This window comes from Pseudoliparis swirei, chromosome 8, assembly GCF_029220125.1.
Source record: "Pseudoliparis swirei isolate HS2019 ecotype Mariana Trench chromosome 8, NWPU_hadal_v1, whole genome shotgun sequence".
NCBI classification, from domain to species: Eukaryota; Metazoa; Chordata; class Actinopteri; order Perciformes; family Liparidae; genus Pseudoliparis; species Pseudoliparis swirei.
Window position 1 is genome coordinate 2,234,196 of NC_079395.1, and position 11,597 is coordinate 2,245,792.

The window sequence follows — 11,597 nt, forward strand, 5'->3', positions numbered from 1 at the left end:
TCAAATTTGAAGCAGGTGTTTAGTACTAGTGCAGTTACACACCTATACTGTCCTTTTCCTGTACAGATACAGTCACAGGCAGTTATTTATACTGAAATATACTTTTTTATTTTAGGGGGACAAAAATCTTACATTTTTACTGACTTCAAAGGCCCACTGCTCTGTTTCTGTATGACCTAAAGGATTTTTGACACTTTCACAAGTAATCACAAGGGTAATCTTTCTAGAAAGCCTTCATTGATACATTTATTCAGAGGGGTTCAGAAACTACAGCCATTTTAATTTCGTCAGATCATTTTAGGCGTTTTTGCTCGAAAATGGGGGTGGAGTGGAAGAGGTTAAACACAACACATGTTGTGGCTCTGATCTTTGAAAGTTTGAGATTCAGATCACACAGAGATTATATTGCAGAGTGCGCCACTGCATAGGGACTCCATCACAAGTTAGCCGCTCCCATTATGCGGTCTGCTGCGTAAAAACACCTTAATCATAGAGTGCTTCAATATAAGAAATAAAATATCCGTTTCAAAGAAACCGGAATCGTTGCTGCAGAGACCAGTGGAAATACTCACAGTATCGATCGATATGGCAGTAGCAATATTTACAATGATATGAACCGTAGGACAACAGCACCCTGTGGACCACACGTAACAGCACCGGCACACAGCTTGAACTCTTCTATGAGGCCCACTGGGTCGTCTGGCTGGCAGCTCTCAGCCAAATGTCCTCAGGTGTAGGTTCATCTGCAGGCAGAGTCACGGGCGTCACCTGCATGGATCCTGGGGATGGGGAGAGAGAGAGAGAGGGGGAGCGAAAGAGACGTACGAAACACATTCTATCCTGTGTGGACTCTCTTGTGTTTGGTCAGAGTTACTTTTTTTGCAAAACTTTCCCCACAAAAATCACAACTGAATGGTTTCTCTCCTGTGTGGACTCTCATGTGCGTCTTCAGATGTCCCTGTTCTGTAAATCTTATCCCACAAACATCACAACTGAATGGTTTCTCTCCTGTGTGGATTCTCATGTGATTCTTCAGATGGCCCTGTTCTGTAAATCTTTTCCCACAATCATCACAACTGAATGGTTTCTCTCCTGTGTGGACTCTCATGTGTCTCTTCAGATGTCCCGGTTGTGTAAATCTTTTCCCACAATCATCACAACTGAATGGTTTCTCTCCTGTGTGGACTCTCATGTGTTGCTTCAGATTTCTCGGTTGTCTAAATCTTTTCCCACAATCATCACAACTGAATGGTTTCTCTCCTGTGTGGATTGTCATGTGTGTCTTCAGATGTCCCAGTTGTGTAAATCTTTTCCCACAATCATCACACCTTAATGATTTCTCTCTCATGAGCTCTTTTGATCGTGATTCATTGGATTTGTTGCCAGTGTTACATCCCACATGACTTACAAGAGCTTCCTTATATTTCAGGGCATGTGCAGCAGACTCAGGTGCCCTGGGCTCCTTCCAGACATTGTCCCCGTCTTCACTGTCAGGTCCAGAATCTGACAAAGCTTCTTGCCAATCACCACAACTGACCTCAGTCTCAGAAGAGTCTGAAGCCTCTTCATCATCAGCATTTGGATGTGAATGACGATGTGGATTTAGGTTCCTGTCTGGTCCTGATCCCCCACAGTCCTCTCCATCAGTTTCCGTCTGTATTGTCGTAGCTGAGCTGCAGGCGGGAGGCTCCGCCTCTTTGTTGTCCTCCGTCTGGCTTTGATGAAGCCGTGAGGTCTGAGGTTCGTCATCTTCACTCTTCACAGTAACAGCAGTGGATAAGAACTTGGTGATATCGGCCTCCTCCAGCACAATGAGCTGATCTCCCTCTAGACGGGTCCAGAGATCCTGCAGCTCCTCTTTTATGAGGAGGGGCTCCGGCTCCTCTTTTATGAGGAGGGGCTCCGGCTCCTCTTTTATCAGGAGGGGCTCTGGGTCCTCTTTTATGAGGAGGGGCTCCGGCTCCTCTTTTATGAGGAGGGGCTCCGGGTCCTCTTTTATTTGAAGGGGCTCCAGCTCCTCTTGGTCCTGGTCCTCAGGGGGGACATTTGGTTTAATCCAAACCAGCTGCTGGACATCTGCAGGGAGCACATTATGAACAACGGTGACTTCAGACTGATATCAACTTTCATTACTGACTAAATGTGTATTTGTTGCTCTTCATGTACAAACACAGAAATACAAAACAATACCATTTGTAAGCAGCGGGGCCCTATTTCTCGTACGTGGCTCAACAAAGTCGATCAAATGTCCTATTTTCCCGCTTAATTTAACGAGATGATTGACATCAGGCTCTCTCTGCGTCTCAAAGGCTGATCCGCCCTCAAACTGTCTCGTTAATTCTAACCAGACGTCAGTCCTCAGGATGATTGCCCGTCCGACATCAAAAGGGGGAAGCGTCGATCACAGAAACATTGATTTTATAACGGCACAGTCAAATAAACTCAAAGGAAGAAATAACCACTATTTCTGCTCTATACTTGTTGTGAAATCAAACAAACGTGGAAACATCAAACTACTCAACGCGTTTGGTGTGAACATAAGTGTTAAAAATATCGGCTAGTTTTAAGTGCCTCGTCACCCCATCATATAACCATCTCTACTCTTCCAGAACAAGTCGATAATATAAATGTGTGCAAACATGTATGTGGAGATGATCATACAGAACAGGAGTTTGAATGTGTGTGAATGTGTGTGAATGTGTGTGTGAATGTGTGTGTGGGCCAGGGATCGTAATGAACACATCCAGAAGTTTAAGCGCGAAATAAACTTTATGAACAACTCGGCATACAGCGGCTTTCCTGATGTTCTGCATCGCCGACACTGGACCACACTATATTACTTTACATGTCATTAAGCAGACGCTTTTATCCAAAGCGACTTACAATAAGTGCATCAACCAAGAGGACAAACTCAGAACAAGAACCCAGAAAGTAACATTTCTTCAAGAAAGTCGAAGTACAAAAGTACCAGAAGTAAGAGCCACTGAAGTGCTAATCTGTGTTTTAATCCAGATATAATCGGAAAAGATGTGTTTTTAGTTTCTGGCAGAAGCTGGAGAGACTTCCTGCTGTCCTGATGTCAGTGGGGAGCTCGTTCCACCAATCAGGAGCCAGGACAGCAAACAGTCTGGATGTAGAGTGATGAGCTCGAAGGGAAGGAGTCACAAGTCGGTTGGCTGTTGCCGAGCGGAGCGAACGTGATGAGGTGTACGGTTTGACCACATCCAGGATGAAGACGGGGCCCGATCCGTTCAGAGCACGGTACGCCAGAACCAATGTTTTGAAGCGGATGCTGCTCCACCGGTAACCATGAAGAGAGGGGGAAAGAGAGGATCAGTTGGGTGTCATCAGCATGGCTATGGTAGGAGAAGCCAATGACAGAGCCGAGAGAATTAGTGTACAGAGAGAAGAGGAGGGGACCCAGGACGGAGCCTTGAGGAACCCCAGTAGTGAGAGGACAAGGATCAGACACAGATCCTCCAAGGTACCCGTAAGTGTGGTCGTTGAGGTAGGAAGAGAAGAGGGAGAGTGCAGAGCCTGAGATACCAGGACCTGAAGGGAAGAGATAAGGATCTGGTGGTTCACGGTGTCAAATGCTGCAGAAAGGTCTAGAAGGATAAGGACAGAGGAGAGAGAGGCTGCTCTAGCAGAGTGAAGGATAAGGACAGAGGAGAGAGAGGCTGCTCTAGCAGAGTGAAGGACAAGGACAGAGGAGAGAGGCTGCTCTAGCAGAGTGAAGGATAAGGACAGAGAGAGAGGCTGCTCTAGCAGAGTGAAGGATAAGGACAGAGGAGAGAGAGGCTGCTCTAGCAGAGTGAAGGATAAGGACAGAGGAGAGAGGCTGCTCTAGCAGAGTGAAGGATAAGGACAGAGGAGAGAGAGGCTGCTCTAGCAGAGTGAAGGATAAGGACAGAGGAGAGAGAGGCTGCTCTAGCAGAGTGAAGGATAAGGACAGAGAGAGAGAGGCTGCTCTAGCAGAGTGAAGGATAAGGACAGAGAGAGAGAGGCTGCTCTAGCAGAGTGAAGGATAAGGACAGAGGAGAGAGAGGCTGCTCTAGCAGAGTGAAGGATAAGGACAGAGGAGAGAGAGGCTGCTCTAGCAGAGTGAAGGATAAGGACAGAGAGAGAGGCTGCTCTAGCAGAGTGAAGGATAAGGACAGAGGAGAGAGAGGCTGCTCTAGCAGAGTGAAGGATAAGGACAGAGGAGAGAGAGGCTGCTCTAGCAGAGTGAAGGATAAGGACAGAGGAGAGAGAGGCTGCTCTAGCAGAGTGAAGGATAAGGACAGAGGAGAGAGAGGCTGCTCTAGCAGAGTGAAGGATAAGGACAGAGGAGAGAGAGGCTGCCCTAGCAGAGTGAAGGATAAGGACAGAGGAGAGAGGCTGCTCTAGCAGAGTGAAGGATAAGGACAGAGGAGAGAGAGGCTGCTCTAGCAGAGTAAAGGATAAGGACAGAGGAGAGAGAGGCTGCTCTAGCAGAGTGAAGCTGCTCAGACAGCAAGGAGGCCAGTCTCTGTTGAGTGGCCTTGAATCCAGACTGGTGAGGGTCAAGAAGGTCGTTGCTGTGGAGACAGGAGGACACTTGGTTGAAGAAAGGTCAGAAGGTCAGGAGCAACAGTCTGGAGGATGTCAGACGGGGTCAAGGGGGCAGGTGGTCGGTCGGGCAGCGGTCAGCAAGCTAAGAACTTGATTAGGAGACTAGGGGGTGAAAGAGGAAAGAGAGGGGGATGAAGAAGAAGTCGGTGGAGTGATAGAAGATGGGTTAGTAAAGGAGGAGTGTATGTCGTCTTCTCGTTTGTAAAGTAGTCACAAAGTGGCAGAAGGGTGGAAGGAGGAGGGGGGCAGGGGGGGTCAAGGAGGTTGGAGAAGATAGAGACGAGTTCTTTGGGGTGAGAGAAAGAAGACCGAATGTTGGTGAGGAAGAAAGAGCTTTTGGCTGCAGAGACAGAGGGAGAGAAGGAGGAAAGGAGAGATTGAGAGGAGAGCAGGTCGTCAGCTTGATTAGATTTTCGCCATTTCCTTTCCGTCGCTCGCCAAGTGGCTCGAGATCACCGAGTCAGACGACCACGGAGAGGAGAGGGTTTGGGAACCGGTTGAGTCTTAAGAGGACAAAGAGAATCGAGAGGAGAGACAGAGTAGAGAGAGAATGGTACCACAATGTACATTACTATAGAACAATGAACATTACTATAGAACAGGGGTTCCCAAACTTTTTAGGCCACGCACCCCCTTCCACATCCAGACCGGGTTCACGCACCCCCATCCCCCACACTTTTTCTTTGCTCCGAGAAGAGTTGTTGACGGGGGGGGGGGCTAGTGAGTTTTTCTCGAGAGTGTGTTCACCTGTGTGCGCGGATGTGTCAGCGCCGCAGGGCAGAAGCGTGCTGCGTTATGGGAGCGGGCGGCGCTGGGCTAATTAAAAAGCCTAGGGACGCCACTGAGTCTCACGCTCAATCCGTGACACTTTGAGAGCCCTATGTTTAATATATTACACCATCAGACAGCAGCTTACATGTTACGCCTTTTGCCCAAGTCCTACAGCTGACTCCCTGCTATAGAACAATGTACATTACGATAAAACAATGTACATTACTATAAAACAATGTACATTACTATAAAATAGGGCTGTCAATCGATTTAAAAAAATTAACTAATTAATCGCACATTTTGAAATTCATTAATCGCGATTAAAAGTTAAAAGTTCATTCTTTTTAAAGACCAAACTTCACACAGAGCTGTGTTTTCAATATTAATTACATATACAGTGCCATTGAGGTATTTAACATTGTGGACCCCTTGATACATTGATTTCATGCGTCACAACCTTGGAAATCATATACTTTAAACAATGTACATTACTATAAAACAATGAACATTACTGTAAAACAATGAACATTACTAAAACAATGTACGTTAACCCTCTGGATGAAACAATGAACATTTACAATAAAACAATGTACATTTTAAAGGCGTTTGCATATGAAACAACGTGTTATACAATCAATGTACATTACTGTAGAACAATGAACATTCTATAAAACAATACATTACGTAAAACAAACAGTGTTAAACATTACTATAAACAATGTAATTAACGAAACAATGTGACTAATGACAAACAAAGTACATTACTATAAACAATGTACATTAATATAAAACAATGTACATTACTATAAAACAATGTACATTACTATAAACAATGAACATTACTATAAAACAATGAACATTACTGTAAAACAATGAACATTACTATAAAACAATGTACATTACTATAAAACAATGAACATTACTATAAAACAATGTACATTACTATAAAACAATGTACATTACTGTAAAACAATGAACATTACTATAAAACAATGTACATTACTAAAACAATGTACATGATGTAAAACAATGTACGACTATAAAACAATGTACATTATAAAACGATGTACATTACTATAAAACAATGTACATTACTATAAAACAATGAACATTACTATAAAACAATGAACATTACTATAAAACAATGAACATTACTATAAAACAATGAACATTACTATAAAACAATGAACATTACTATAAAACAATGTACATTACTATAAAACAATGTACATGACTGTAAAACAATGTACATTACTATAAAACAATGAACATTACTATAAAACAATGAACATTAATATAAAACAATGATTTTATTATTATAAAACAATGTACATTATTATAAAAAAATGTACAACACTATAAAACAATGTACAACTCTCAAAAAAGCGTGCGTCTCAGCAGAGTCTGTGAGTCGATGGCGGCTGCAGCGTGTGGTGTTCAATGTGCTCCAGAAGCTCTGTAAATAAATGATTCCTTGTGGGCAGAACGGATAGCGCACTACAGGAAGTCATCGTGACGTGATAAGAACTCTCCCTATAAAACTCTAATCTAACTGATATCGCTGCTTCATCAATGAGGAAGTGAGCTCCAGCTCCTTCAGGGGGCGTGGCCAGATTATCCAGCTGGTAGTTGTCATAGTTCAGGCCGTTAGTCTCAGGTTTAATCTAAAATCATATCGCGGTTGATAATAATAAAGCTTATTTACTCGACACATCTCCTCGCCGTGTCGACGTAAACCCGTAACACGAGCACGAAGACGGGAATAATAATGAAAAAGCACAAACCTGATCTGTGCAGCTGAACTCGAGGGTTGAACACGGCCTCCAGGAGTTTATGTCGTCGCTCATTTTCCCTCAAACGAGAAACTTCCTCCTCATAATCTGCTGTGAATCTGTCAATCAGCCCCAGAGTGTGTTCAGAAGCCGCCTGGAGTCTCTGCTTCACCAACAGTCTCAGCATTTCTCCTGGAGACGGACACAGAAGGTCACAGTCCAACAGTCAGATAGTGACCTCCTAACGTCGCTTCCTAACCACTTCTCCTTGACCTCTGGGGAACACGTCACGGGGTCAAGGAGAGATGGGAAGGAGAGTTCATGAGGAGTTAGGAAAAGAGGATCAGACTCCACTCTCACCAAACTACGTAGTTATGATGCGACGGCATGTTAGTGAGGTCAGTCTGCACGGTGGAACTACAACGTTCAGGAGATGGACTACAAAAAAGATCTGAGAGATTGTCATCATAGTATTACTTTATTAATATAAACAACCTGGTTCATAGTATTACTATAAACAACCTGGTTCATAGTATTACTTTATTAATGTAAACAACCTGGTTCATAGTATTACTTTATAAATATAAACACCTGGTTCATAGTATTACTTTATTACTATAAACACCTGGTTCATAGTATTACTTTATTACTATAAACAACCTGGTTCATAGTATTACTTTATTACTATAAACAACCTGGTTCATAGTATTACTTTATTAATGTAAACAACCTGGTTCATAGTATTACTTTATTAATATAAACACCTGGTTCATAGTATTACTTTATTAATATAAACAACCTGGTTCATAGTATTACTTTATTAATATAAACAACCTGGTTCATAGTATTACTATAAACAACCTGGTTCATAGTATTACTTTATTAATGTAAACAACCTGGTCCATAGTATTACTTTATAAATATAAACACCTGGTTCATAGTATTACTTTATTACTATAAACAACCTGGTTCATATTATTACTTTATAAATATAAACACCTGGTTCATAGTATTACTTTATTACTATAAACAACCTGGTTCATAGTATTACTTTATTACTATAAACAACCTGGTTCATAGTATTACTTTATTAATGTAAACAACCTGGTTCATAGTATTACTTTATTAATATAAACACCTGGTTCATAGTATTACTTTATTAATATAAACAACCTGGTTCATAGTATTACTTTATTACTATAAACAACCTGGTTCATAGTATTACTTTATTAAAATAAACAACCTGATTCATAGTATTACTTTATTTCTATAAACAACCTGGTTCATAGTATTACTTTATTAATATAAACAACCTGGTTTATATTACTTTATTAAAATAAACAACCTGGTTCATAGTATTACTTTATTACTATAAACAACCTGGTTCATAGTATTACTTTATTAATATAAACAACCTGGTTCATAGTATTACTTTATTACTATAAACAACCTGGTTCATAGTATTACTTTATTACTATAAACAACCTGGTTCATAGTATTACTTTATTAATATAAACAACCTGATTCATAGTATTACTTTATGACTATAAACACCTGGTTCATAGTATTACTTTATTAATATAAACAACCTGGTTCATAGTATTACTTTATTAATATAAACACCTGGTTCATAGTATTACTTTATTAATATAAACAACCTGGTTCATATTACTTTATTAATATAAACAACCTGGTTTATATTACTTTATTAATATAAACAACCTGGTTCATAGTATTACTTTATTAATATAAACAACCTGGTTCATAGTATTACTTCATTAATATAAACAACCTGGTTCATAGTATTACTTTATTAACATAAACAACCTGGTTCATAGTATTACTTTATTAACATAAACAACCTGGTTCATAGTATTACTTTATTAACATAAACAACCTGGTTCATAGTATTACTTTATTACTAAACAACCTGAGCTTATATTACTTTATTAATGTAAACAACCTGGTTCATAGTATTACTTTATTAATATAAAGCTACTGAACCGTCTCATTGTTCAGTTTCTAACAAGCTGAATTAAATACGTTCTCACACTAACAATGTCTCACATCTCTTTGTGTTGTTTTGGTTTATATGCAGTTTATAATCTGATCCCAATAGATTATTAAACACCACAACTCAGTGTGACCTAGAAGTGACTTGATGGTGTTTAAAGTTGTAATGTTGATTCAAAAGATGATCATCAGAAACAACTCAGACTAAAGGACCAGCTGCACTCAATGCAGTTTAACCCTTTCACCACAGCTTCTGGAGCTGAAGTCACATCAAAGACTGAGGCTGAGAGATCAGTACGACACTCTGACCGCTTTACGTCACTCGGGCCGCTTTACGACACTGACCGCTTTACGTCACTCTGGCCGCTTTACGACACTGATCGCTTTATAGAACTTTGACCACTTTATATTAACACACACACACACACTATTGCAAACAATTAGATCCGTTGGATCCTCGTAACACACACACGGTTATTAATAGACTAACACATCTCCGTGAGGTCCTGGAGGTTTGACTAGAGGACCGTCGGGTGTGTAAAGTTCCTCCCTGGTGAAGCTGGTCGGAGGAGAGCTGGAGACGAACCATGTTCACCAAAAGTCTCGCTGACTACAACCAACGAGCTGGAAACGGACTAAATGTGACGTAAAGCCGTAAAACGAGCATGAAGACCGGGACCAGGAAGAAGAAGCACCGACCTGATCTGTGTCGCTCATGTTCTCTAAAACGAGAAACGTCCTCCTCATAATCTGTGATTAATCTGTCAATCAGCCCCAACGTGTCTCCAAAAGCCGCGTGGACTTGCTGCTTCACCAACAGTCTCATCATTTCTCCCGGAGACACGGAGACCGACACCGGAGGCTCGTGGGAGAGGAGAAGGTCCGCAGAGTCCGTCTCCGAACCACGCATGCGCGGTTAGATGAGCGTCCGAATGGCCCTGACGTCATGATCACGTTGGGCACCGATAATCTCACGAGAGCGAGGCGCTTGCAGTTGCTTCCCCACGGATTGCCCGGCCCAGTGCATGATGGGAGATCCCAACGAGGTCTGTAAACTACAAGTTGCCTACAGAATGAACTCACAGGAAGTGAGTGACTTCCTGTGTTTTCTTGACAGGCAGCTGGAGACCCTCCCACGTGATGACGCTGTTTGGACACGCCCCCTGCTGCTGCCGCCGGCTCTCGTCTGCTTTCCAGGTGAGAAGCAGTTCATCGCCAACGAGCTACTTTGAGCCTTTGTGAACCCTTTCCGTGGAGCAGCATTATATGCATACATGGCACCAAGAGAATTACCCACAATGCATTGCAATGTGCCGTTAAACACGGGTTAACCAGTAGAAAGCATGGAGACTAAAACACAAACAACATAGAGGGCAGCACGTTGGTGTAAAGCATGGCAAAATACATGCACTCGAAACATTAAAATATCTCTAAATGCTTAATTTTTTAAAACTCATATTGGAATTACATTTAAGTTATTTGAAAATAGTTATTAAAATAATAATAATGTACATTTGGGATATTTTCTCAAAAATAATGCAGTCCAGAAAAAAGCCAAATAAGATCAGATAATACATTATATATAATAATAATATATTTAATCATTATACAATATATATTATATATTAATAAGTTAAAATATTTATTATATTAATTATGAAGCGCCCTGATCCTCTATCTTTAAAAGAAAGAGAAATAAAAATCACTGGCCTGTTATATATGTATATACATATATATATATATATATATATATACACATATATACATATGTAACCCCTGTGAGATGTATCCTGTTCAATGAATCTCCCTGGAGCTGGGCAGGCTGGTAGAAACTGTTTATTCTGCATTCACACAAAAGGGACAGAGTACGTCGTCAGCTTCTGTGGGCAACGGCGCGTGCTCCGTTCTCTTGAGGAATCCCGAGTCGCTCTCGTTACCCATTTAAATACAGTCACATTAAATAATATACAAAACAGTGAACTAAAGAAACAGTGATCGTATAGTGGATTTACAAGACCATAAAATAAATAAAAAGGGAACATAAACTGTCTTTCTTAACTAATTAATTATTCATATTTACAACAATTCAATAACAGAGAAATAATAACAACTCACTCATAAGAACAACACACTCTAACATACCTGCATTCATACAAAAGGGGCAGAGTACGTCGTCAGTTTCTGTGGGCAACGGCGCGTGCTCCGTTCTAGAGACGGAGCCACGTTTGTGTTAGCTAGGTTAGCTAATATTAACATTTATGACTGGCGACGAAACATATAAAACTAATAATAACCTAATGAAAACATGACGAATACAATCGAAGACAATTTCTAAACAAACAAATAAAGCCAGCTCACTTTTCATTCACTATTCCTATCTATTGTCCCGATATAGCCCACAGACCCGTTCAGACAGACGTTACCTCATGAGGAATCCCGAGTCGCTCT

At 41.1% G+C, this 11,597-nt stretch overlaps 1 protein-coding gene across 4 annotated transcripts; it reads right to left on the minus strand.

Annotated features, from left to right (window-relative positions):
* Positions 1-232: 232 nt before the first annotated feature.
* On the minus strand, positions 233-10,158 carry LOC130198224 (zinc finger protein 696-like). 4 transcript variants are annotated; one of them, XM_056421365.1, is made up of 4 exons: positions 9,849-10,158; positions 7,149-7,328; positions 1,538-2,076; positions 233-779 (listed from the first exon to the last, which is right to left on the minus strand). In XM_056421365.1, exons 1-4 carry the CDS (start codon positions 10,057-10,059, stop codon positions 765-767), a joined length of 945 nt encoding a protein of 314 aa, XP_056277340.1. In that variant the 5' UTR covers positions 10,060-10,158; the 3' UTR covers positions 233-764. The 4 variants fall into 4 exon arrangements, with proteins under 4 accessions (XP_056277340.1, XP_056277339.1, XP_056277343.1 ...); XM_056421364.1 differs by having other exon boundaries at positions 233-2,076; XM_056421368.1 differs by lacking the exons at positions 233-779; positions 1,538-2,076 and adding an exon at positions 2,985-3,292.
* Between the last annotated feature and the right edge of the window lie 1,439 nt (positions 10,159-11,597).

Excerpts from the sequence above, each read along its gene's own strand:
- LOC130198224 (XM_056421364.1), bottom strand. The coding sequence starts at position 10,059 with ATGCGTGGTTCGGAGACGGACTCTGCGGACCTTCTCCTCTCCCACGAG. Across the intron at positions 7,329-9,848 it reads ACATGAGCGACACAGATCAG|GAGAAATGCTGAGACTGTTG; the intron begins GTCGGTGCTTCT and ends GTCCGTCTCCAG. Across the intron at positions 2,077-7,148 it reads AGTTCAGCTGCACAGATCAG|ATGTCCAGCAGCTGGTTTGG; the intron begins GTTTGTGCTTTT and ends TGCTCCCTGCAG.